The sequence below is a fragment of the Gadus chalcogrammus genome, chromosome 3, assembly GCF_026213295.1.
Source record: "Gadus chalcogrammus isolate NIFS_2021 chromosome 3, NIFS_Gcha_1.0, whole genome shotgun sequence".
NCBI lineage: Eukaryota > Metazoa > Chordata > Actinopteri > Gadiformes > Gadidae > Gadus > Gadus chalcogrammus.
The window spans coordinates 244,441-270,517 of NC_079414.1; the positions used below are offsets into that span (position 1 = coordinate 244,441).

General features: G+C 43.9%; 1 protein-coding gene across 1 annotated transcript in view; it reads left to right on the top strand.

Moving 5' to 3' along the window:
- The first annotated feature begins 445 nt into the window (after positions 1-445).
- Positions 446-26,077, top strand: part of nol11 (nucleolar protein 11) — a 29,597-nt gene continuing 3,965 nt past the window's right edge. Inside the window, exons 1-14 of the mRNA XM_056584603.1 lie at positions 446-683; positions 1,095-1,208; positions 1,869-1,925; positions 3,157-3,305; positions 17,613-17,670; positions 18,075-18,228; positions 19,577-19,783; positions 20,598-20,674; positions 21,088-21,211; positions 23,377-23,462; positions 23,590-23,652; positions 23,927-24,111; positions 24,207-24,332; positions 25,853-26,044. Coding sequence (XP_056440578.1) covers positions 537-683; positions 1,095-1,208; positions 1,869-1,925; positions 3,157-3,305; positions 17,613-17,670; positions 18,075-18,228; positions 19,577-19,783; positions 20,598-20,674; positions 21,088-21,211; positions 23,377-23,462; positions 23,590-23,652; positions 23,927-24,111; positions 24,207-24,332; positions 25,853-26,044 — 1,739 coding nt within the window. The 5' untranslated portion in view covers positions 446-536. The remainder of the gene's footprint in view (positions 684-1,094; positions 1,209-1,868; positions 1,926-3,156; positions 3,306-17,612; positions 17,671-18,074; positions 18,229-19,576; positions 19,784-20,597; positions 20,675-21,087; positions 21,212-23,376; positions 23,463-23,589; positions 23,653-23,926; positions 24,112-24,206; positions 24,333-25,852; positions 26,045-26,077) is intronic.

Genomic DNA, 26,077 nt, shown 5'->3' on the forward strand with positions numbered 1-26,077 from the left:
GTTGATCAGTTTGTTTGGTGGTGTGCTCCTAAAGGAAGCTGTTACTCTGGGTAAGAGGACCACAGTTTGTTTGGTGGTGTGCTCCTAAAGGAAGCTGGTTCTCTGGGTTAGAGGACCACAGTGTGTTTGGAGGTGTGCTCCTAAAGGAGGCTGTTTCTCTGAGTTAGAGGACCACATTGTGTTTGGTGGTGTGCTCTCTCCATCCCCTGATCCTGCTTAATGAAATCCTTGTTCCGCTGAGTTCTTCCACTCTATTAATGTTTTTTTGTTATATTTTTACTGCTCTTTTGAGGTCAACTCTGTTATTTGATGTAATTATTTATTCACTTTTTTCTGAAGTTAATAATTAAAATAAACTGGCTATGATGATTGTCCGTGTTTGATTTGTTCTCGTATGAGGCAGCGTAGAAGGTGTCATTCCCCATGCCGACAAGCATGGCGCTGTCGTCTTCAAGCAAGTAGGAACTGCTCTTCAGCGGGACCCATTGTTTTAGCGAACCCTCGCGAGATTGTAAGCAGACGTCTTCTCGTGCAGCATGGCGGCGCTGTATGAGGGTTACACGTTGTGCGCTCTGCTCAAAACTCCCAATTCAATCGTTTCAGGAATTAATGGAATTGAAGTAGATAGCGACATTGATCATGTTGTTGTCACCGATTCAACAAGATCGGTCACCCTATATAAGGTAAGACGATGGCCGACCAGCCGCACTAGGAAACCAACGACACATGTGTTGAGTTTAAACTAGCCACACAACTAATCAATGATTCTCCATTGAACGGAAGAGCAGGAATGTAAAGATGGACCCATTAGATCTCCAGTAATCAGGCTGAACAAACAGCCACTCTAATCCTAACCAATCATGAATTAATGTAACGCAAATAAAACCTTCTTCCTACCGGGAGCTAGTGCAGAGGAATACTGTAGGTTAGTTTTATGCCATGTCCCCATTCCGAGTGAACGTCGAATCTGTCTCCTAAGACCATGCACCCATTCTGAGTCCTCTCTGGTATCCTCAGGCCATGTACCTATTCGGACTTCCTCTCTGGTCTCCTCAGACCATGTACCCATTTTGATTCCTCTCTGGTCTCCTCAGGTGTCCGACCAGAAGCCCTTGGGGAGCTGGACCCTCAAACAAGGACAGAGTCTGTCGTGTCCTGCGGTCTACAACGCCGTGACCAAGGAGTATGTGAGCGTTTCAGACGGAAAGGTAAATCTTCGTGTGTGTTAGTTATTCACGCAGGAGTGAAGACTAGCTTGGATATAACCTTCAAACAATAATCCTAGGACTGCTGTTAAAAACCTGAAATGTGTATGCGGGGCATGTATAAAACATTACCTGTTTTTTTCTGATGACCGACGTGGGCTGGTTACCCAGGAAATAGTTTAGTTTATAACTAGGCCCAGAGAAACAAAGGCCGTTCACCAAAGTCACAACTTTTCTCGGTTTTGTGACCTCAGTGGTGGAACGAGCTCCCTGCTGCTCTCACGACTGCAGAGTCGCTCACAATCTTCCGAAAAAGACTCAAGAGTCCACCTCGACACTGCATAGCCACCCCCCCCCTTCTGGCCAGTGGCAACCATTGTACACTGTATTGTATTGTATTATAGTACTTGACTGTGTAGCAAATGCAGTACCTGCTATCATGGCTGTAACACAGGGAATTGATTAGCCTAGCGATTGTGGTATTTGCACTTGGTTCGATGAACATCCTTTCTGTACCGACAGCGATATATTGATGCACTTCTTATGACAAATGTACTTATTGTAAGTCGCTTTGGATAAAAGCGTCTGCTAAATGCCCTAAATGTAAATAACTGGTATGAAAGAGAGATGGTCCACTTTGTTCAAATGTCCTCCATGCTTTAGGTGATCCGGGTTTGGAAAGCAGAAGACCTGCTGTTGGACAAAGCATTTAAAGCGACGGTGAGTGGAACAGTTCTGAAACTATTTTTGTGTAAAAACGCATAAGCCTTGCACCGACCGTCCAGACGGAACCGGCATTTTCGTTGCCTGCCAGTGCCACCGCACTTTTCTGAAACCAGGTCCCAGGGTGAAAAAGAGGAAACGGCCCCATGCTTTTTCGTGTTGGGATTCGTGTGGACGCCAGATACGCAAACGATGAATTCTTCGTCCCCCCCACCAGGTGGAAATGTTCGACTTTTGTCTAATTTGTTTTGTTCGATTTTTATTATTTGTATAGCTTTAAATACAGCCCCTTGGTAAATTGTACATTAAAAAGTATTTTCTGTTCAATCTACAAGGTTTAACAACTGCTTTCCCCTCCTCGACTGTATGTTTGGATACAGGCTTGCTCTGTCTTTACGAGAAATTCCTGAAACGCTGGCTGAGTTAGAAAATATATTTTTCCCCCGTCGGGCGGGGCCTGCGAAACTTCATGTTTGACAGTGGGCTACAAAAATACGGATGGTCAATTTACATTAGGGCCCGACCAATTCATCGGCCTGCCGATTTAATCGGCCGATTATAGCCATTTTGAAAATAATCAACATCTGCCAAAAAGTCGCAGATTACAACCTATTATTATTATTATTATTATTATTATTTTTAGAAATGTTATTGCGCTTAGTATCCTGCAGATTGCGCTCCTACTCGCCTTGCTAACTAACAACTTTAGCTGGAGTAAAAAAGAGGAGATTGAATTTTACCGTACAACATGAAAGCACGCTCGCTCAGGCAGCTGCACGCTCACCTCACCAATGTACACAAGACGCGTTGTTTGAGCATGTTGTGCCTGTTTTTCTTTAGGTCCCAGGCCATGTTAATTTGTTATACTGTAGACTCTAACGGTGAGACCATACTGCTCAGCACGCACGTGTTAGTCACTGCTCACGAGCGCAGCACATTGGGAGTTATTTATTTTACTCATTTTTGACTGTAAATGTATTCTAAAACACTGAAAGGTTCTGCATTCAATTCACATATTCGTCAAAAGTGTTTAAAGTATATTTAAGGTATCAAAAACTACGTTTTATAGGCTTTTTTTGTTTTGTTTTTAATCGGCCGATGTAATCGTAATTTTTCTCTGAAAATCATCGGCATCGGCACTCAAAAATCAATATCGGTCGGGCCCTAATTTACATCATGACCAATTAGTTGATAGCCGTACATAAATCGTGTGTGTGTCTGTGCCCAGCTGTCCGCCAACGTGTGGAGGGTCCACGCTGTCCCAGGGGGAGGTCTGTTCGTGCTGTTTGTGCGAGGAGCGGTCAGGCTCCTGGACGATGTCCTTGCTGCCCCCCAGCAGCCCATAGAGGAGGTTCTTGGCCAGGAGGAGAACATCAGGTCGGTGCCCAGCCTCCTCTCATCCCCATCAATAGGGCCGGGGGTCGTCATGTTGTTTCTGTCCTGATGGGTGTAAGAGCTAGACCCTTTCACAAGTGTCATTACACATATTAAGCTGATCCAAAGTAATAATACAATTTATTCAACATTTATTTAGCTGATGCTCTTATTCTTGCAAGTGCAAGAAGTGCATTCAACAATGAAGTCACAACCCAACCGAGGGAGAGAATACCTAGAGTACATAAATTCATCAATAAGCAAACCTCTTTTAGTGTTACAATTAGGGATGGGCATAATTAATCGATGCTCGATAATCGATCGTTAAGAAATGCGTCGATCAATTTATATTGTTATCGATCAAAAGGACGTTGTGTTGCATACTGTGAGTCTTGAAGCATTTAATTGAATATCACTATCTATGTGGGAGAAATACCACCCTGCCGACTGGTGGAAAGTGAATGGAAGAAGGTTCCTGTCAAAGTTAGCGCGACAATACCTCTGCATCCCCGCAACTTCGGTCCCGTCAGAGCGGGTGTTTTCTGCTGCTGGACTGACAGTTACAAGGCTGCGTTCGCGTCTGACCCGCGAGCATGTTAACATGCTTATATTCCTAAACAAAAATATGTAGGCTGGAGTTACTGTATGCTATGGACAGTAGGGACAGTCACCACCGTATGTGAGTCGCTCTTTTTTTTCTTAATGTGTTGTCTCTCGCTCTGCTTTTCTTTCGGCTTGGTGCCTCTTGGAGTCGTTACATTTTGCCAAAACTGTGATATTTTAGCAACAAGTTCAGCCTTATATATGTTCAATAAGGTATTGCTTTTAGATAGACTAGTTCATGCAATTGTTTGTAAATGGGTGGCTCATCTTTATGTTGTGAGCCTTTTCCGCGCGCCGGCTGCAGCCTATAGGCATTATATGTCAGCCTTTTTCCCCCCGTTTTTTCAAAACAGTTATACCGTTTAATGCCCACTTTTAGCCAACTGCCTTTGTTTGATTATTGTTGTCCGATAAGTTGGCTACTTATTGTAATTGGAATAGGCTACAGATTTAGTCTTGTTGAATCGTTTCCAAACCTTTAAGAGCGCCTGTAGGCGGCTAGGCGCATTGTTCGGACTTTACGAGCGCCGCATAGGCCTATAACCTATAATGCCTGTATTTATTATTTTAAAACTGTTAAACAGTTGTAGGTCTCCAAGTTAACTGTATTGTATTAATGTTGGCCCATACATTATTGTTGGAATAAAGATTTCATTGATAAAAACATGCTGCATTTTCTACCAACGGGAATTTCAATATAGCCTAGAAAAAAGTTAATGATTAATCGATAATTGATCGATAACTCTAGCGATGCTCGATCAAGGAAGTTTCTTCAAATGCCCATCCCTAGTTACAATATAGAAACAAGAGATGGCAAAGGGTTTTTATTTAGTAATCTCATGATGCAGTCTGAGATAATGCATTAGCGTCGTCTTTGGAGGAACCCGTTCCGTTCACAGCCCCTCAGAGGGTCTGTCTGCAAACTTAACTAGATAATACATTTAAAATCCGCTAGAAAAGAGAGGCATGGCCGCACTGATCAGCTGTGGTCCTCATGTAGACACGCAGTGCGTTTACATGACACTCAAGAAAATTGAATTATTGGGTTAGTCCAACTATGATTGGATTATTAAGATGCATGTATACACCTTAGTCACACTATAATCGAATCGAGTTACTCATAGTTGAATTAAGACACCTAGATTATTCGATTGTTAGTCGAATTAAGCATGCATGTATCGGGTCTAATCGCATGGTATCAGATTTTGCGTTCTGCGCATGCTCGTGATTTTTCTTGGGGGCCATTATCCGGAAGTATAAGGAGACGATAGTCATTTTGTTGTCGCCGGCGGAAAACGAGAGATGGTAATTATTTTTAAAAAGGTGGCGAAGAAGATGGAGGAAGCCGGTGTCGTGCCAACGTAGTTACCCCCTATAAGAAGTGTATCAACATGCATTCAGTATACACTATGCTTCTGTTACGAGAGAAGTGTATGTGTGTGTGCGAGAATGGCTGTGTGTGTGAGTGACTTCAGCGGGTGAGTGGTCGAGCGAGTGGTTGCGAGGGTCAGTTTAGTGAATGAACGGGCCGTTTGTGTCTGCAAACGACGTGTAATAATAATAATAATAATACATTTAATTTAGAGGCGCCTTTCAAAACACCCAAGGTCACCTTACAGAGCATATAGTCATCATACATATTTAAAAAAAAAACAAGACATTGTGGAAAAAATACTACTGTTAAGTTAGTGGAACTACAAATAAAGTACCCAGCCTATCAATCGGTGGCCGCCTCATTCCGACCTATAAGCAGATCAACTGCAGCAACAAGTAAAGACTTGTAGTGAGGGTTATCTCGTCCATTGTGGAGAAGGAATTGGGGTATTGGGCTTTGACTCTCTGAGGTCCATATTGAAACGAGACATTGAGGAGAAAGAGATTGTTGCTGTGTGCGGACTCCCGGAGGAGCTGCTCCGCCGCCGCCGGAGGAGTCTGCATACGACCGAGTAGGGCTGGGCGATATGGACAAAAACTCATATCTCGATATTTTTTGTTCGAATGGCGATATACGATATTTTGAACAAAACTGATAAAGTGTGTAGTTTTAACTCTGCGCCACAAGAACTCACCATCAACCATTTATTTAGTTTTTCTTTTTTTCTTGCTCAACGAAGCACAGCTGTAGGGTTAGGGTTATTATCCCGCTTATTACACGGCTACTTGCCTGAACGAAAAAATTACTTCATGGAGTCTTTTTACAATTTATTTGTAACCAGCATTCGTAGTGTTGATCAGCAGAGAAATAGTTGACGTCGCATAGCAACCGAAGACGCTGGAGTTGTTACCGGTTACCGGACTATTTGCGGAGTGATACCAAAGACGTCATTGGAAACAAAAAATCCTGTTTTCCTTGACAGCGTCTTCTATAATATGAATGATTTTAGCTTGTGTGTGCCCGTGCCCGCGATAAATCACACACAAGCTAAAATCATTCAAATTAACGTGCTTTATTTTTATCTTGCACTATTGGAGCACGTACTACTCTCTTGCGCTCCGCCTCTGACTACGAGATGGTTAGTGTTACAACTTTCTGCTGTCGGCTCCCAGACACGTTCCCTCCAGGGCCGATGATCTCTCAGGTGCAACTAGGGATGTTAAACGACTCGTTTTCTGTGAGTCGACGTGTAGGAGGGATAAATCGAAAAATCGATAGATTTCTTCTCTTTTTTTCGGCCCGAAAATAAAAAAATAAAAAAATATATTTTCGTTTTTAAATAAATATGTGTAAACGAAAATTCATGTTTTGGTGTATTTTGGCAGAGGTATTTTTGCAGTACTTGAGAAGGTGCACCTGGAGACTGTGGGCGCACTCCTGTCTGCATGGTGCGGTCACTGATTGAGATTCCGCACAGTAAATAAATATTTTAAATAAATATTTTATATTTTCGAACAAGTTGCTAGTAGGCAACCGCAGTGTTTTGCGATCTGGGAAGGGTCTGGGTGCACGCGCCTCCAGCTGTTAATTCATCGGTTGTGCGTGCTGAATTACAAAAAGAAACATTTTTGGGACCACAACTGCTGTTAAGTGATAATAAAAATGAGAGGATTTTCGAAGTGTGTTTATTAAAAATTAAAGGCCTACACAATTGTCAAACAGTAGCTTAAATAACAGTTGGCCTATGCCTATCGAGGCTATTACAAAATTGCATACGGCAGAATTAACTGAATAAAACAATAGCCTAGGCTAAATTGGCCTACACTCCAATAAATAATTGGCTAGATAGATAATAATAAGTGCTATAATATATATAACCTTGCTCTAGCCTATTAGGCTATTTTGTTGGCTACATTAGGCCTATGCATTTATTTGAAAAAAAAAAGAGGCTAAACAACGAAATAGGCTACTGATACGAAAACCTTTTGATAAATAGGCATGGCGCCGAATGAATTATAGAAACATTAGGCGAAAGCCAAAAAGGCACATAGCCCATCACATTTAACAATAATACCACAAACTTGGATTTCAAAACTTTAAGAAAAAGGCCTATAGGCTAAAATAACTCTGGTCTGCTATTCCAATGTAGGCTGGGCTAAAGCCTAAAACATATTGGCTAACAAAAGAAAAAGTGCATAGCAGCGAGTGAAAAATCATAGCCTAACGTAGGGCTCCAGACTAACTTTTTCCTTGGGTGCACTGGTGCGCCTAATTTTTTTATTTGGGTGCACCAGCATGTATTTATGGTGCACCCAAGTTGTGAGTTGTTGAGGGGGGGGGGGGGCGTTGGGCCGTGCATGCCTTGCGCTGAGTTGTTGACGGGGGGGCGGGCAGCTGCACCGGTTGCACCGTCGATATTTACGCCACTGATTAATTATATTTTGACCATTAAATAAATGCCTTAAATAAATGCAGAATCTGTATCTCTCATAAAGAATATCGTCAATGCCAAGGGATCGGTTTTGTCCCGAAAAACCCTCTGTCTCCGGAGAGACGCCTGTACGATAAGTGCGCCGACGTCCATGGGAACACCCACAAATGGTGACGCCATTATCGGAGGAGGGGCTAGGAAGCTGCGCACGCCGATATAAGTAGCCGATCTCCGGGTAGACTCGCTGAAAAGCTGCTCCCGACCAGGTTTGGTTGCGAGCGTAAGTCACCATGGTGATACAGCGACGCTTAAAGAGATCGACTTTCATGGTACAGCTAACCCAGGCTTTCAGCTCAACATACCTCGCTAACCCTTTAATCGAGCTTCGTAGTACAGGCCCCTGTATTGGGCTTCGCGGGTTTGTTTACCGGCGTTGCTATTGTTACCGGTCTTGCGTGTTCCAACGGTTTATTAGGTATCTAATAAATCGCTGTCTAATCAATACTTCATTCACTGCCTCTTCCGTGGTCATTACAATATTATGAATAGACTGCTCTGTAAAAAAATAAATAATAATTATACCAGATACATTTTCAGTCGCACCGGTGCGCCCAAATAAAATATTTGGTCGCACTACTCCGAATTCTAGGCGCATGTGCGCCCAAATTAGGCGCACTCTGGAGCCCTGTAACGTTACTATTCAACAATGGACTTGTTCTTATTTAGAAAGATCAACATATCCACGTGAGATGGGAGGAGGCGAGAGCGTAGCCTGTTAACGATCAAGCCCGCAGCGGAGAAAACCCTCTCTGCTGGCACGGATGTGGCAGGGATGCAGAGGTAGTGCTTGGCCAATTGGGACAGCCTCTTGTACTTGCTCTCATGAAGTTTCCACCAGAGAGCAGGGTCTTGTGTGGGGGAGATGCTCTCTTCGCACAGGTATCGCTCCAATTCTGACCGAGCAGTTGTGGCTGGCTCCTCCGTGAAGTACTTGTCTCCGAAAAAGGCCGGCATGGCATCGGCATGTTTTGCTCTTTTTTCGGGGATCGGTGCGAGAGCCTGCTCCTCGTGATGATCTGGTGGTGAGGCCGGGAGATTGGACAGCATATCGCCAACTTTTGTGTGGACAGCTGCTCTGACTTCGTCGGTTGTAAACCGGAGGTTTTTGTTTCGTGGATCCAAGAACGATGCGACCAAGGCCGCTTTCTGCGCTGTGTCAGTGTTTTCAGGCTCTATGCGAGAGGAGAGAGACTCTGCTACCTTCCCTTTGAATTCCCTCACTTTTGGTGACTCGCCTTCTGTCGGCCTCAGGTAACGGGAGAGCAGAGTGGCTGTAATTGGATGCACCATGGAAATTGACAGCTCTGTTTCCCCGCACAGTGCAGTTGTGGCACATTTGAGTGACTTCTGCACAGGCAACAGTTCTTCCATGACGTGCCAGCTTGCGTCTGCAAGCTCGAGGGTACGCGCATCTGTCAGCTTGGTGAAGCCCCGGTCAGATAAGACTGCTGCTAGAGCCCAGCGCTGCTCCAGTAGGCGCTCGAACATGTCATATATGGAATTCAATCTCGTTTTCACGTGCTGGATCAGGCGGTGCTGGGGCAGATTTTGTTCGGCCTGCTTTCCCTTTAAAGCTTCGGTTGCCACTGTGCTGTGGTGAAAATGGGACACAAGGCGACTTGCACCCCCGACAACGGTACTAACCGATCCCAATTTGAAGCCGTCGTTGATTGCAAGCTGCAGCGTGTGGGCGAAGCATCTGTGCGATTCCCACTCCAGATAACGGGAGTTTGCCAGCAGAATGTTGGACGCGTTGTCGTGCACGCAGGCTGCCACTTTGCCGGCTATGCCCCAGTTGTCAACGGCGGCTTGCAAGACGTGAGCCATGTTCTCAGCAGTGTGCCTCTCTGTCATTGAGCGGGTCTGGAGGATCGCACTCTGCAGAACCCAGTCGCTGAAAAAGGGAACGGTCACCGTCACGTACGACTCAGTCGTCAAAGCTGTCCAGGCATCAGTGGTGATGGCAACTTTGTCAGCTGAGGACAGGATCTCGCGGAGGGAGGCTGCTGCTTCGCGGTACATTTTCTCCAGCCTCACAGTCATCGTTTGGCAACATGGCACTGTGTAGGTTGGCTCGAGAAATTAAATAAGATTGCGTAACCCAGTCCCCTCTACTACGCTCATGGGCAGCATATCTCCGGCTATCATCTTGGCTAGCAACCCGCTGATTCTTTCAGCCCGGCGGCTATCACAGGATCTCACCGTGAAGTCTGCGATGCTGCCTTGCTGGCTGGAAGGCTTGGGATGCTCCTTGCCAGGTGATTCAACATCACGGTTGTGGACGAATGGTACGCAAACTTCATGAGGCATTCATAATTTACATTTAACTGTTCTGTCATCAATCTTTGTGAAACTATCCCACACCGGACTTTTAAGTGAAGCCATTGTCATGAAAGGACAAAGGAAGAGATCGCTTTTGGGAGACGTAGCGGTGTAGCAGAACAGAAGTGACCGTTAGAAAAACAACACAGCTACGTCTCCCATTTGAAAAAAAAGGATTTATTGTATTTTGATAATTTTTAATTGGTTATTTTGAAAGCAGAAATGGGTTACAATGTTTTGTAAAGGACATTGAAGCAGTTTGTATGTAAAAAAAAAAGTAAAAAAACCCCCGATTCATCGATTTCTATTTTTAGAGTCGTTTAGAGCAGTAGTTCCCAACCTTTTTTCCTTGAGGACCCCCCTGCCAGGGTCCAAGACAAGCAAGGCCCCCCAAACCCTAACTCCGACCCACATACACACAATAAAAGAATAGTGATTAATTACAAACTTTTATTTGCAAAAATAAACGGCAGTTGTAGGCTTTTGTTCTTATTCTCCTGCTTTTACACTGTATATAGACCAGGGGTCAGCAACCTTTTCAACATGCAGTGCCAGTTTGACATTTTCTCGTTAATGAGTGTGCCTTAAGCAACAATATATAAAAAATGAAGCTGAATTATGACACAGTGACCAAAAACATTTCCAGAAGACCTGGAATTGTGCTATTTTCATATAGTCCACAGTCATGCATCAACATTTAAAATGTTTTTTTGGTTGTAATATTTGCAACATGGGCTTACAAATTATAATTACATATGTCCCATCTTAAAACACCATTTTCAGAAACTCATTCAAAAACATATTTGCACTGTGAGAAATGTGTGTGTGTGTATATATATATGTGTATATATATATGTATATATATATATATATATATATATATATATATATATATCAGTGTTTCCCCCACGTTCACACAGCAGCGGCGCGCCGCCGCTGCTGAATTTCCTCCGCCGCTGCAATAAAAATCCTTCTCCTAATTATTATTATTTTTTACGTAGCTCCTTTTAGAAAATGTACAGTGCGTAACGTCAATTGCGCAGCACGCGGCACATCGTCACGTAACCAACATCAAAGAAGAAAAATACACAGCGAGTGTGGCAGTTGTTGGCAGTAGGCTACCCTACACGGTTGCAAAGTTACATTGATTCTAGCAGTAGCGAGTGAAGCGGAAGATCGAAGAAAGAAGGAAAGAGAGAGACAGACAGAGAGAGAGAAAGACAGACAGAGAGGGAGAGAGAGAGAAAGTAAGTTGCTAAAATGTGTCGCTACATGACCACCAGTGTTAAAAACCCTCTGAGCCCAATCATTTTATTGTATCTTTAAACCGCAACCTCCGTGCCGTTTTTCCTTTAGTATTGTGTGTGGGCCTGTGTGTGTGTGGGCCTGTGTGTGTGTGTGGGCCTGTGTGTGTGTGGGCCTGTGTGTGTGTGGGCCTATGTGTGTGTGGGCCTATGTGTGTGTGGGCCTATGTGTGTGTGCGTGTTGTCGCTCTTTTTGGGATCACTCATAGCCTTTACAAGCCGCGTTTACATGGCACATCTGATCCGCATAGATTTCTATGCGGCATAGATCTGTTCCTAAAATGTGTTCCGAATGTACTGTATACATGGCAGTAACAAAAGTGTCCGTTATGTCTCTCGCGCACACCTGACACATCTCTGGACCGGCGGCGACATAATGGATGTCTTATCACTATCGGGGATTTTAAATTTGATTTTAATGAAAGCACAGCAGGAGAGAGCTTTTCTCTGCCTGCTCCTTCAATTAAGAAGGAGCAGCACAGCGCAGCAACGTCAATTTCTCGTCAGATCTTTATATTTACCTTAAGCTCCGTCGCAAACAAGAGGAATTTGGATGCAAGTCCGCAGCCAAGACTGGTGGGATAGAGTGGTCTTACGGGAATTTAGTGACCATGGAATCCTCGAAGGTCCAATTGCGCACTACTGCAGATGCCATCTCTCTAAGTTAAGAAGTACTTTAACGTTCAGCCTGCAAAAGTACTAGTAGTAGCCTACTCATTTACAGTTATTTCGGACGCGCGCGGACACGTCATTAATAAACACCCATGTCCCGTCGCTAAGCAACCGGACACGCTTACCGGACTACTTTTACGGAGTGATAACAAAGACGTGAATCAGGCAATAAATCCACTTTCCTTGACAGCGGTGAAGTTCGGTGTGCTTAAAAGTACCGACGGAGCTCAGTGGACCAATGGCGAACTACTGCGGCTACTCTAAATTTAACCCCAATCTATTCGGAATAAGTGTATACATGGCGATTAAAACGGACTACACCACCTCTTCTATTCGGCATAGAATCTATGCCGAACAGATAATTGTATTCCGAATGAGGCGTATACATGATCATTTTCTGTTCCGAATAGAAAGATAGAAAAAATTAATCCATACTGTTAGATCCGATGTTGTTCTTTATTGCCATATAAAATCTGTTTTCATCGCGTATTTTAGTTAGGGATTTATGCTAATCGCCTGTAAGCATGTGGTCATTAGCATAAATGCAGGGAAAAGACCTAAGGACATTTTTGAACAAAGTGTCTTAAAAAACAGTTATGCTTTGGGCATAGCGACCATGTTTAGTGTTTAAGCATTAGGCAAAAATCTGTCAATAAATTGTGCAAATTATATTTGCGTTGTGGCATTTTTTGTTTAAATATTACTATACAAAAATATAAAAATCTGTAAATGAAGACACAAAAGGCAAAGTTACAACACCAATAACCCCATCTACAGCAATACACAGGACTGTTTGAATAGGATTTAAGTGCATATTCTCCTCTCAAAGTGCACCAGATTCATGCATTCCAATGTAAAGGGTACAAAAAATTTTCGGGCGGGGGGGCATGCCCCCGGACCCCCCTAGAGGGCTTCGGGGACCACACCACTGCTGCTGAAAAAAATCCTGCGGGAAACACTGTGTGTGTGTGTGTGTGTGTGTGTGTGTGTGTGTGTGTGTGTGTGTGTGTGTGTGTGTGTGTGTGTGTGTGTGTGTGTGTGTGTGTGTGTGTGTGTGTGTGTGTGTGTGTGTGTGTGTGTGTGTGTGTGTGTGTGTAATATAAATTATGATGCATGAGAATGTTGAAACCATCCACATCAATATCTTTAAGACATGTACAGCTATGCAAAACCATGTGAAGGCGATGCATACAGCAACAACACCACTTGCAACAATATTTTAAATATTTTCTTTTTTATATTACTCACAACATAGGTTTAAAAACTATTAATTGATCCCATTTCAGAACACTGTTTTCTGCAACTAATTTTAACATATTTGCACTGGGAGGAAATGCCCAAAACAGAATAAAGTGCAAAAAAAATCGCTAGTAATGATTATGCTGGCGCATTGTGCTGTGATCTTTTTTTAATAATAAAAAAAAAAAAAAAAATTTTTTTTTTTTTTCTTTGGTGTCGTTTCAGTTTGCATTGTTTCATGCTTTGATTAGCTAGCTTCTCGCCACAAATGACGCATTCTGGCCGAAAACTGTCCAGTCCTTCCATAAAATCAAAATCGATGTATCTCGAGATATTGCTTTGTTTTCTTCTTTGGTACAGACATACGGACATTTCTTTCTGTGTAAAGTGAGGCTGACTAATGAGGGAAACAATCAGCATTGCCCGCCACCCACGAGCTGACCGGAAGGTTGCTTACGCAAGTTCAGAGGTCACATAATTATGAATTTAAATATGGACCAATGATATGTTTTAACTGGCATTAAACATCGTTTCGATTATCCAATTGGATGTTATTGGGGTTTTATACATTTAATGTGGATTTTTTTTTTTTCACAAGTCACAACCTCAGCGCAGACACACTTGTGCAGCCCCCTTGCGATCTCTGGCGCCCCCTACTGGGCGGCGCGGACCCCAGGTTTGGAACCACTGGTTTAGAGCACGAGTCGAGAATCGACCGTTGAGTCGACACATTCTTCACATCCCTAGGTGCAACACACACTTCCCTTTGACCGGCAGTGGGTCTGCTTATAGGTCGGAATATGGTCGGAATGAAGCGGCCACCGATTCTTGCCGGGTGCTTCATTATTTTACACACAACCGGACTCGATCATTACTTCACTAAACTGACACACACACACACACACACACACACACACACACACACACACACACACACACACACACACACACACACACACACACACACACACACACACAGTGATATGCACACCAGATACTTTCTCGTGCTCACGAGAAACGTTAAAAACATTATTTTTACCCCATGTCCCTTTACGGGTTCAGTACTCTCTACCACCGTGTCCGCCATGTTTTTGTTCAAAGTTTGTTGTGATGCGAAACGTCCGTGGGTGGGAGAACGCTACGTACATATAAGGGGCGGGATTGAGCAGCTGAACATGGTTTGTAGGCTTGGAGAGCAGCGGCCGGCTTTATAAAAAAGCGCTCGCAAGGCAACATCAAAATAATATATATTATATACTAGGGGTGTGACGAGATCTCGTGCCACGAGATCTCGCAAGATTAAACTCGACGATATTACCCGTTGGGTTAAAAAAATCTGTCTCGCGAGATTTGTGACTTATCCAAACTTCTATTTGTGGCCTGTAGGGGCAGTAATGCGCCTTTGCTACGTCCAGAATGACGTCGGAAAATACCCGTATTACCGTCGAAGATGCCCCCGCCACTTTTAAATCATTTGTTTGGCAGCATTTTGGGTACCCGGCGGAAATGATGAGTGGCAGTACAGTGACTGATAAGATGGACAATGCCAAGTTGTCAGTGACATACTTGGTCAGACTCTGTTTGCACTATTTGCACTCTGTATTGACAGAGTAGAATTTTGATTTGGTTTTGCACATAATATTGTTTGCACTTGAAAAAAAGAGAATTATTTAAATTAATTAATTAATTTAGTTTTAGTTTCAATTTCATGCATGTAAAGAGTTATAATAAAACATTTCAAAATGCATGTGCAACTCAGTTAAATAAAAGTCTGTTGGTCCAGTCATATATTTTGTCATTGTAGTTTTCTAAAAGTCTCGTCTCGTCTCGTTCTCGTGAACCGAATATCGTGTCTCGTCTCGTGAGTGTATCGTCACACCCCTATTATATACCGGTATGGCGATATTGTCTCAACTACATATCGCTTTCAAAAATATACCAGTATAATTTTAAAACCGGTATATCGCCCAGCCCTACCACCGAGGGTTCGGAACAATGGAGCGTCGGAACTTTGGCTTGACTCTATGAAGTCCATATTGAAACGGGACACGGAGGTGAAAGGGATTGTTGCTTATGCGGGACAGCTGTCAGTTAACTTCGGGTCCATTTCTCAGACGCTCCATTGTTCCGTCCTCTCGGCCGTATGCGGACTCCTACCGATGCTCTGCCGCTGGAGGAGTCCACAAACGACCGAGAGGTCGGAACAATGGAGCGTCTGAGAAATTACATGGACCCGAAGTGAACTGACAGCTGTCTACTGTAAACATCTTTCTCGAATGCTGCGGCCGCCTGAGTTTGTTGTTGCTAGTGACGTAAAGAGGTCAACCGGTGGCTCTATTACCACTAGTTGAAATGGGCACAGAAAGAAAGAAATGCCTCGGCCAATGAATCTGAAAAAATGAAAAAAAATTAGCATATTGTGATAAAGTTCATTATTTTCTGTAATGTACTGATAAACATTAGATTTTCATCTATTTTAGATTCATTACACACAACTGAAGTAGTTCAAGCCTTTTATTGTTTTAATATTGATGATATAAGTCAAGAAAAACCAAAAATCCCTATCTCAAAAAATTGGCATATTTCCTCCGACCAATAAAAAAAGTATTTTTAATACAAAAAAAGTCAACCTTCAAATAATTATGTTCAGTTATGCACTCAATACTTGGTCGGGAATCCTTTTGCAGAAATGACTGCTTCAATGCGGCGTGGCATGGAGGCAATCAGCCTGTGGCACTGCTGAGGTCTTATGGAGGCCCAGGATGCTTCGATAGCGGCCTTAAGCTCATCCAGAGTGTTGGGTCTTGCGTCTCTCGACTTTCTCTTCACAATATCCCACAGATTCTCTATGGGGTTCAGGTCAGGAGAGTTGGCAGGCCAATTGAGCACAGTAATACCATGGTCAGTAAACCATTTACCAGTGGTTTTGGCACTGTGAGCAGGTGCCAGGTCGTGCTGAAAAATGAAATCTTCATCTCCATAAAGCTTTTCAGCAGATGGAAGCATGAAGTGCTCCAAAATCTCCTGGTAGCTAGCTGCATTGACCCTGCCCTTGATAAAACACAGTGGACCAACACCAGCAGCTGACATGGCACCCCAGACCATCACTGACTGTGGGTACTTGACACTGGACTTCAGGCATTTTGGCCTTTCCTTCTCCCCAGTCTTCCTCCAGACTCTGGCACCTTGATTTCCGAATGACATGCAAAATTTGCTTTCATCCGAAAAAAGTACTTTGGACCACTGAGCAACAATCCAGTGCTGCTTCTCTGTAGCCCAGGTCAGGCGCTTCTGCCGCTGTTTCTGGTTCAAAAGTGGCTTGACCTGGGGAATGCGGCACCTGTAGCCCATTTCCTGCACACGCCTGTGCACGGTGGCTCTGAATGTTTCTACTCCAGACTCAGTCCACTGCTTCCGCAGGTCCCCCAAGGTCTGGAATCGGCCCTTCTCCACAATCTTCCTCAGGGTCCGGTCACCTCTTCTCGTCGTGCAGCGTTTTCTGCCACACTTTTTCCTTCCCACAGACTTCCCACTGAGGTGCCTTGATACGGCACTCTGGGAACAGCCTATTCGTTCAGAAATTTCTTTCTGTGTCTTACCCTCTTGCTTGAGGGTGTCAATGATGGCCTTCTGGACAGCAGTCAGGTCGGCAGTCTTACCCATGATTGCGGTTTTGAGTAATGAACCAGGCTGGGAGTTTTTAAAAGCCTCAGGAATCTTTTGCAGGTGTTTAGAGTTAATTCGTTGATTCAGATGATTAGGTTAATAGCTCGTTTAGAGAACCTTTTCATGATATGCTAATTTTTTGAGATAGGAATTTTGGGTTTTCATGAGCTGTATGCCAAAATCATCAGTATTAAAACAATAAAAGACCTGAAATATTTCAGTTGGTGTGCAATGAATCTAAAATATATGAAAGTTTAATTTTTATCATTACATTATGGAAAAGAATTAACGTTATCACAATATGCAAATTTTTTGAGAAGGACCTGTATACTCGGACAATTGCAGTGTTCCGATTGAGGAGCATAGTCGAACTATGGCCTTAATCGGATTAAGCTGTGCATGTGAACGTACTGAAAGTGGTGCTGGTGGGGGGACCCTTCCTCCAAGTGGCCTCTGATTTGGAGGGACAATACTTCTTTGTATCTGTGGAGGAAGTGATGCAAGGAAGCAACCGTACTGGCTAGATGTGACCGAAGTCGCCGGATTTTAAGTCAGCCTTGTAAACAATAGTTTTGCATTCACTAAAAGGAGTACGTTTGTTGACATTCTGGTGATGCCTTTCTCTTGTGGTTGGCTAGGTGGAGTGCTACCGTAACAGCAGAGACGCAGCATTTTGTCATCTTCACAACAGAACAGGTGATTGCATTTCCTATTAAATCTTGGTAGTATTGTGCATAAGATTCTCTTTATGCTAAGTGAGCTCTGTAACACAGACCATAACCACAGAGAACAAGAGGTCCTCCCCAGTCCTGAGGATTTAATAACCCAGGTGTCCGCCTCATGACTATACCGGTGCTATACCGGGACAGGACTTGAAACAAGCCATATTCCTGGAATGATCATTACTTTTTTAGTATGATTAAAATTAGTATGAACCCCAAAATCATTCTACCTTTTTTCTGTCTTTCCCCCTCTACTGCATTTACGCAATCTGTTTCCGCCCCACATCTTTCCTGTTACAGGCATTCACCGAATGAATTTGTGAAAAACGTTAGTTTCACTAGATTACGGTCCTGATTGTCTGTGCTCGTCTCCCACAGAACAGCTGTCATTTCCTGTACGTGCAGAGACTGAAACCCAACAGCCTACAGAAGTTCAGCCTGGAGCCACAGGGGCCGGCCCCCCAAGAGGCCCAGGCCCCTCTCAGCTTCTCCGCCTGCTACCAGGAGGGCCACATCCGCCTCCTGTGCCTGTGTAAGGGCCCGGGGCCTCGTGAACACTACATGGTGTTGTGCTTCATATTGACAGTTTCACATCGAGGGTTAGAATATAACACACTTGTAAATAGATTCAAAATGCTAGAAATGCTCCCCACCGTATTCTTACTGAAGCCCAATCCAATGTTTTTGTACTTATGCATTCGAAGTAGGGCTTTGACTTTTGCCCAAAAATCATATTCGAAGTTCGTTTTTTTTGTTAATATTAATATTCGAATATATTTGAATATTTATTAATATTATTTTGACCATTAAATGCCTTCAGTAATACCTGGGCTGAATCCGAATACTTAGTACATACTATTTATGTTCAGTAACTACTTGACGGTCTACAGCTATGCGTAGAACGCCTCTGAACGCTTCCGAACACCGTCGAAACTCCACCGGATGTTTGGAGATGACGTGTCTCCCCTCAGATGCCGGCAAAATTACCTTGATAAGTTACCTGTTTTCCGTCTTGTCATCGTTGCTATTAAATTAAAAATGTCTCTTTTTACTTAATTACTTACTTTACTTTTTTACTCTTTTTAATGTCTCGTTTTTCGCCGCTTTCTATGACGTCTTTCTAAGCCGCTGTTGGTAGTGTCGGGTCAGCCATCTCTTCTTCGTTCGTTACCAGACTCGTAGTCTGGTAACGTAGTGACCTACCGTTGTATACTGTGGCGGAATTACGTATTCGGAAACGTTTTCCGTACTACACAATGCACACTGAGCATTCGGACGCGCTATATTTGTGGCGTACTACAAAATGCATACTATAAGTATGAGTATTCGGATTCAGCCCTGGATTGGGCTTTGCGAGGTTTGTTTACCGGCGTTGCTATGGTTACCGGTCTTGCGTGTTCCAACGGTTTATTATGTTTCTAATAAATCGCTGTCTAATCAATACTTCATTCACTGCCTCTTCCGTGGTCATTACAATATTATGAATAGACTGCGTGGGGTTCTCCGACGTCTCTTCCTCTTGGCCTGCCCATAACAGGTTCGAATATTAAGGGCTGCCGAATATTTGTTCGAATTTTGATTTATTTTTTGATATTCGAATTATATTCGAATCACGTAGTTCGAAGTCAAAGCCCTAATTCGAAGTGGTCCATCCCAGTAGAGTCCTACCCGAGCTAAACCATCCAGGCGTGTGTTCTGCTCCTGGAGAACAGCACTAATACATCCTAGTTCTCCTTGTGTTCTGTGAGGTGAAACGCGTCCTTTGCTTTAAGACGAAGACTATGGTTATTTCTGTGCATGAACGTTACAATACCCTCCCCTTGTCATGAAGCCCCTCCCCTATAATTGGGCTTTTTTGAAAACTCTCCTTCCCTCCCCAGACCCCGACGGCCACGTCTACCAGAGCCTGGTGTCGATGCGTGGGCCACCTGCCCTGCCCCTAGGGGGTGCTGCCCCCCTGCCCCGGACCCAGCTGCTGGGCCTGCATGTTGGGGGGGCCCTGCTGGAGGCCGCCTCCGCCATCTACCTGGACGACTGCCACGTGGCCGTGGTGGGGGCCCCCCACCCTGCGGCCGGACCCGGCACCAGTAAACACTCCTCCGTACCTCACACAATAGAACAGTTATATATACATTATATTACATTACAGCTATGATATTACATTACATGTATTACATATACATATTAAATATACATAACATTAATATTACATTACATTATATTTATATTACATATACATTCACACTTCTCAGTACCTCACATATAAGAACGCAGTTAAATTCCTTAACGGATCATAACTCATTTATATTATTACCTAACAGATTATAGCATAGATGATGCTTCTAATATGTTATATTAGTTAGTGTCTGTGGGGCTGAGTTGAGAGACAGCAGGAGAGCGTTAGTTTTGCTCTCCTGAGGATGTTCATGAGGTGGGTACTGCTAAAAGTTTTAGGAAAATTAAAAGCAATAGTTTGGTTTCTTGACCATCCGCAAGATTCATCGATAGAATGATTGAGACGCCCTTCGGTCTACAATTGAGATGGGCTCACACAGAGGCAGGTGGTCTCTAGAAACACATCATAGAGCATTTCACTCACTGAGGCTGACGGATGGCTGTCGTTACTCTCAAATTACAGCTCTTATATCTTCTAGGTAAGATTAGAAAGAGATGGCGAGAGCGAGCAGGAGAGTGATACATATAGATGGAGAGCAACCAACCGAAGACTTCTCCACAGCCCGTTTCACTAATAGGCTTTCATACTTGAATAATAGCTGTTCAATCTTTGCATCTTGATCCGCATGATGTTACGTAACTTTGCATACATTTATTTGTTATGCTATTACTTTATACTTTGAGTTTTGACAAGTCTTAAATTTACATGTCCATTTGATTTCCCAGACTTCCTTTGCATCTGGAATACCAACTTCCAGACTCTCCAGGCTGGGAAGGAAATTCCAGGCAAAGTCTATGGACAGGTAGGAACCTTTTTTATTAAGCACATTTCATAGAACGTATAAAGAAAAGAAACCGTAACGAGGAAATCCTGTTCTTCAGGACAATAAAGGATACTTAGGATCTTCATGACTGGCAACTGGATCAAACCAAAGTCCTTCTAGTGCAGCTTTAAACTGGCTGTCAGCTGGGCAGGTGACCCGTCAGCTTGTCAGGTGACCTGTCTGCTGGTCAAGTGAACTCTTGGCTGGATGGTGCTGAGTGACTGTTTGGTAGAACATCACCTCAGCTCTCGACTATGCAGACCCGACCAGTCTTGTTCTCCAAACCTACCTACCTCACTCACTCTCTCTGGGTGTAGGAGGATTTCTCAGTCTCGTATGAGTATCCAATCTCAGGTTTGGCTTGTGTTCTTGTTTCTCTGTCCCTGGTTCAGCTGTGGAGTTACGCTGGCAAGTTGTTCATTCCCCACGGAAGGAGTCTGACGGTGATTCCCTACGAGTGTCCCACCTCTTCCCTGGCCACCGCCCTGGGGAAGTTGAAGCGTGCTGGCAGCAGAGGTGATGTAATGACCCACTAGTCTAAGTTAACAAAAAGATTTATTGTAAAAGGAATATCAATTACAAAAGTTATACGTCAGGGTGAGTCTGGGCCATAATAACATACCTAACCCTAACCTTAATCAAACTGTTTTATTAAAAAGAAAACAAAGGGTAAGCCTAGCTTACTAATTGCCCAAAACAGGAGAAAAATGGGACACCAAACAAAAGGCCACTCACCTCTACCAGCACCTAAAGAATTCAAAAAGTGACCATTGAACAAAACTAACAGGCAGGGAATAGGGTTGCCGCGGTGTGGACATTTTCACACCAAGTAATACGCTCGTGTCAACACCGGTATTACCGGTATAAACTGTATTAACTTTGAAATTTTAGTTCAACCGCCATCTTCTCCGTCAACTCTCCTCTCACACTCGGTGACAGCGGCTGGCAGCGCGCCAATTCTCGGCGTCTTATATATAGTATATACAGGTCCTTCTCAAAAAAATTAGCATATTGTGATAAAGTTCATTATTTTCTGTAATGTACTGATAAACATTAGACTTTCTATTTTAGATTCATTACACTCAACTGAAGTAGTTCAAGCCTTTTATTGTTTAATATTGAAAAGAAAAGTGTTTTTAATACAAAAAAGTCAACCTTCAAATAATTATGTTCAGTTATGCACTCAATACTTGGTCGGGAATCCTTTTGCAGAAATGACTGCTTCAATGCGGCGTGGCACTGCTGAGGTCTTATGGAGGCCCAGGATGCTTCGATAGCGGCCTTAAGCTCATCCAGAGTGTTGGGTCTTGCGTCTCTCAACTTTCTCTTCACAATATCCCACAGATTCTCTATGGGGTTCAGGTCAGGAGAGTTGGCAGGCCAATTGAGCACAGTAATACCATGGTCAGTAAACCATTTACCAGTGGTTTTGGCACTGTGAGCAGGTGCCAGGTCGTGCTGAAAAATGAAATCTTCATCTCCATAAAGCTTTTCAGCAGATGGAAGCATGAAGTGCTCCAAAATCTCCTGGTAGCTAGCTGCATTGACCCTGCCCTTGATAAAACACAGTGGACCAACACCAGCAGCTGACATGGCACCCCAGACCATCACTGACTGTGGGTACTTGACACTGGACTTCAGGCATTTTGGCCTTTCCTTCTCCCCAGTCTTCCTCCAGACTCTGGCACCTTGATTTCCGAATGACATGCAAAATTTGCTTTCATCCGAAAAAAGTACTTTGGACCACTGAGCAACAGTCCAGTGCTGCTTCTCTGTAGCCCAGGTGAGGCGCTTCTGCCGCTGTTTCTGGTTCAAAAGTGGCTTGACCTGGGGAATGCGGCACCTGTAGCCCATTTCCTGCACACGCCTGTGCACGGTGGCTCTGAATGTTTGTACTCCAGACTACGGTCACCTCTTCTCGTCGTGCAGCGTTTTCTGCCACACTTTTTCCTTCCCACAGACTTCCCACTGAGGTTCCTTGATACGGCACTCTGGGAACAGCCTATTCGTTCAGAAATGTCTTTCTGTGTCTTACCCTCTTGCTTGAGGGTGTCAATGATTGCGGTTTTGAGTAATGAACCAGGCTGGGAGTTTTTAAAAGCCTCAGGAATCTTTTGCAGGTGTTTAGAGTTAATTCGTTGATTCAGATGATTAGGTTAATAGCTCGTTTAGAGAACCTTTTCATGATATGCTAATTTTTTGAGATAGGAATTTTGCATGCCCGTGCCCGCTGCCGGGCACGGGCGAAGGGCGCGTTCACGTATTTTGCGGCGCGTCGAATGCTGCTCGAGTTGAAATATTTCAACTTTTGACGCGCCGCAAACCTTAGACGCGCCGCAAAACTTGATTTGACACGCCGCAAAACTCAGGCGTCAACGCGTTCGGGCAGCAAATGCATCTTTTGGTGTGAACGCAGGGTTAAGCCTCTTAGGGTCTACGTGACTCAGCCTCTCACTCATGCCTCCAGAGAGGCTCAACCATGCAAACCTCATTGAGGCCTGCGTGGCTCCAGGCCTCAGGAGGATGAATCATGTCGTAACAAGCTGGGGGTACCTTTTGCTAAACTGTGAATAGAGAAGCTGAGTAACTTAATAAAATTGCTGTTAACCATTGTAACGGTTAAAAGCACAGCCCAGTTCAGGTCTAAAAATTCCTTTTTATTTCCTCTTTTTTTGCCTCAGATTCCAGAGTGCCGGCCTGCATTCCCTCCTGGAGCTCTCTCCTAGATGAGAGAACGCCTTCTGACCCCATCGAATCATCCCAAAATGTGAGGCCCCTCTTTTAGAGCTGCAACATGCACCTGTCGGTTGCTTGTGAAAAGACATTAGGATACTATGGTGGACAGATCTCAGGAACAAATTAATAATGCTCCTTAATGTTTTCTTGGGATGTAGAAAGCAAAACCGGTCCAAGCATCCTCCGCTGGGCTAGCGGACCACGTCCTGGAGCTGGTGGAGGTGAGGTTGGCTCCGGTAGTTTGAAAAGACTAAAGTAACCTCAATTGTTATGCAAACTTCACATTCAGTTGGCATAACTCGCTTCAGTAGACATTTTAGTTTTGAAAGCACATCATAACTTGATTATAAGGAAATGTACACTCAATGAAGTCTATTAATAATATGTATGACTTATTATTGTGATATAACATATTACCAGAGCTCTCATTTAAAATGAGGATGAGTGCTTTGGAATAAGATTGGGCGGGCCGGTCCTCATGGAGTGTTTGTGCAGACAGCGACGGTGGAGGCGATACAGAGGGAGGTGGAGGCCCTCCTCTCCCGTGTGGACCCCCAGGACCTCCATCCGTGGCTAGGTCAGCTGGCCTGCAGCCTTGTGTCCCGGAGCTCCACCGACCCCCCCTTCTACCCGGCCAGCGTTCTGGCCGCGCTAGTCCGCACTGGCTCCCTCTGTCACAGGTCGGTACCACGGCTCCAGGACCGGGGTAAGACTGAGGACCTCACGAATGTTTACAGAAAAAGGAAATGAAAAGGTAAATGTTGTCAATTTTTAGCGTGTGCCCCGAGCTGCTGCTGCTGGCCCTGGAGAAGAGGGACTACCTCCTGGCTCAGCTCTGCCTGCAGGCCTTCCCAGACGTCCCTGAGAACATCACCTGCTGCTGCCTCAAAACCTTTCTCAGGTAACCTCTAAGAAGCCCCCCTTCTACGAGGTGTGTGTGTGTGTGTTGACTTTTGCCCAAAAATCATATTCGAAGTTTATTAATATTCGAATATTTATTAATAATATTTTTACCATTAAATGCCTTCAGTAAGACCTGAATTGGGCTTCGTGAAGTTTATTTACCGGCGTTGCTATGGTTACCATAGCTTGTATGGTTACCATACTTGCTTGTTCCAACGTTTTTTGGTTTCTAATAAATCGCTGTCTAAGCAATACTTCATTCACTGCCTCTTCCGTGGTCATTAGGGATGGGCAAAATGATTATTTTCCGGGAACTAGTTCTTTCAGTTCAGTTCACTATAACGATTCGTTTATTTGATTCGTTCGTTTTGATTCGTTCGTTACATCAGATTACATCTTAAAAAAAATTAAAAATAAAAAAACTTTTTTTATAATAATTTTTTTTTTGATTGGTCGTGGGTCCGGATAGGACCGTCAAGACCGCAGTCCGCCGTTTGGAGATGCCTGCTATATAGTATGTCGAACATCCCACCAATATTTATACCACTTGCTTACTCTCTATATTTCATTCATGGTTTTACATTTATAATTTTATTTTACTTTACATTTAATTCTTCATTGTTCAGGCATTACAGAACTTGCATGGTCATAAATAAAAAATACGAACTGCAGTTTAATTTCTTTGTTTGTTCTTAAATTGACGTAGAATGGAGCAAAGACTCCTGGGATTGGGAAATGTGTTTATCCAATAAACAGATGGAGGTCAAGTCTATTTTCGAAAAAATGTAGGGGGATATATGAGTCGAATGGTATGACCCAAGATACGTCAGAGAGAGAAAGCGCGCATATTCGACGGTACCGCCTTGTCATTGGTTTACCCAGGTGCCATTCCAACACCATTGCTACCTCTCATTGGCTGAATCTTTGAGGAAGTTGTAGACTCAATCAATATAAGTCGCGGGGAGACGGAGATCTGTTCGTTTGTATATTTTATTTACGTGACCATATGTTTGGTTGATGTTAAAAAAAAAGAATCAAAGAACCAGTTCTTCTTGTTTTGGGGAACCAGTTCTTGTCGTTCACGTTCGGGATTCGTTCGTTGTAACGAATCAGTCGCGACCGACACATCCCTAGTGGTCATTACAATATTATGAATAGACTGCGTCGGGTTGTCCGCGTCTCTCTCTCTTGGCCGGCCCATAACAGGTTCGAATATTAAGGGCTGCCTAATATTCGTTCGAATACAAAGCCCTAGTGTGTTTGTGTGTGTGCGATGTCTCAGGGACACCTGGTGAACAGAGTGAAGCAATAGCACCTTATTTCACGGGCAATGTCACTTGTGCCATACAATAACATCCTCCCTATGGAGCTGTGTCTCTAGTTGGATTTGAGTTGTATTATTGCAATCAATAATGTCTAATATTCATGTTCCCAGGCCACTGGTTGAATGAAAAAGGCTCTTATATTCCTGTTCAAACTGGTTGGTAACATGCTTGTACTAAGGGTCTCTGTGTCTAGCGCCCCCGAGGCTGAGGTGCAGACCGCCTGCCTGGAGCCCAGCAGCCTGTCCTTTATGGAGACGCACTCCGCCCCTCAAAGGGGCATTGAGCGGAACGGCTTCACCTCCACGGGAGGAGGACCAGAGCCAGAGAAGCCCTCCAGCCCACCAATCCACACCTGCCCTCTAGGAGTTCACAAAGCTGTCCTTCTGTATCCTCTAAAGATTGGTTTAAAACTCTGCCT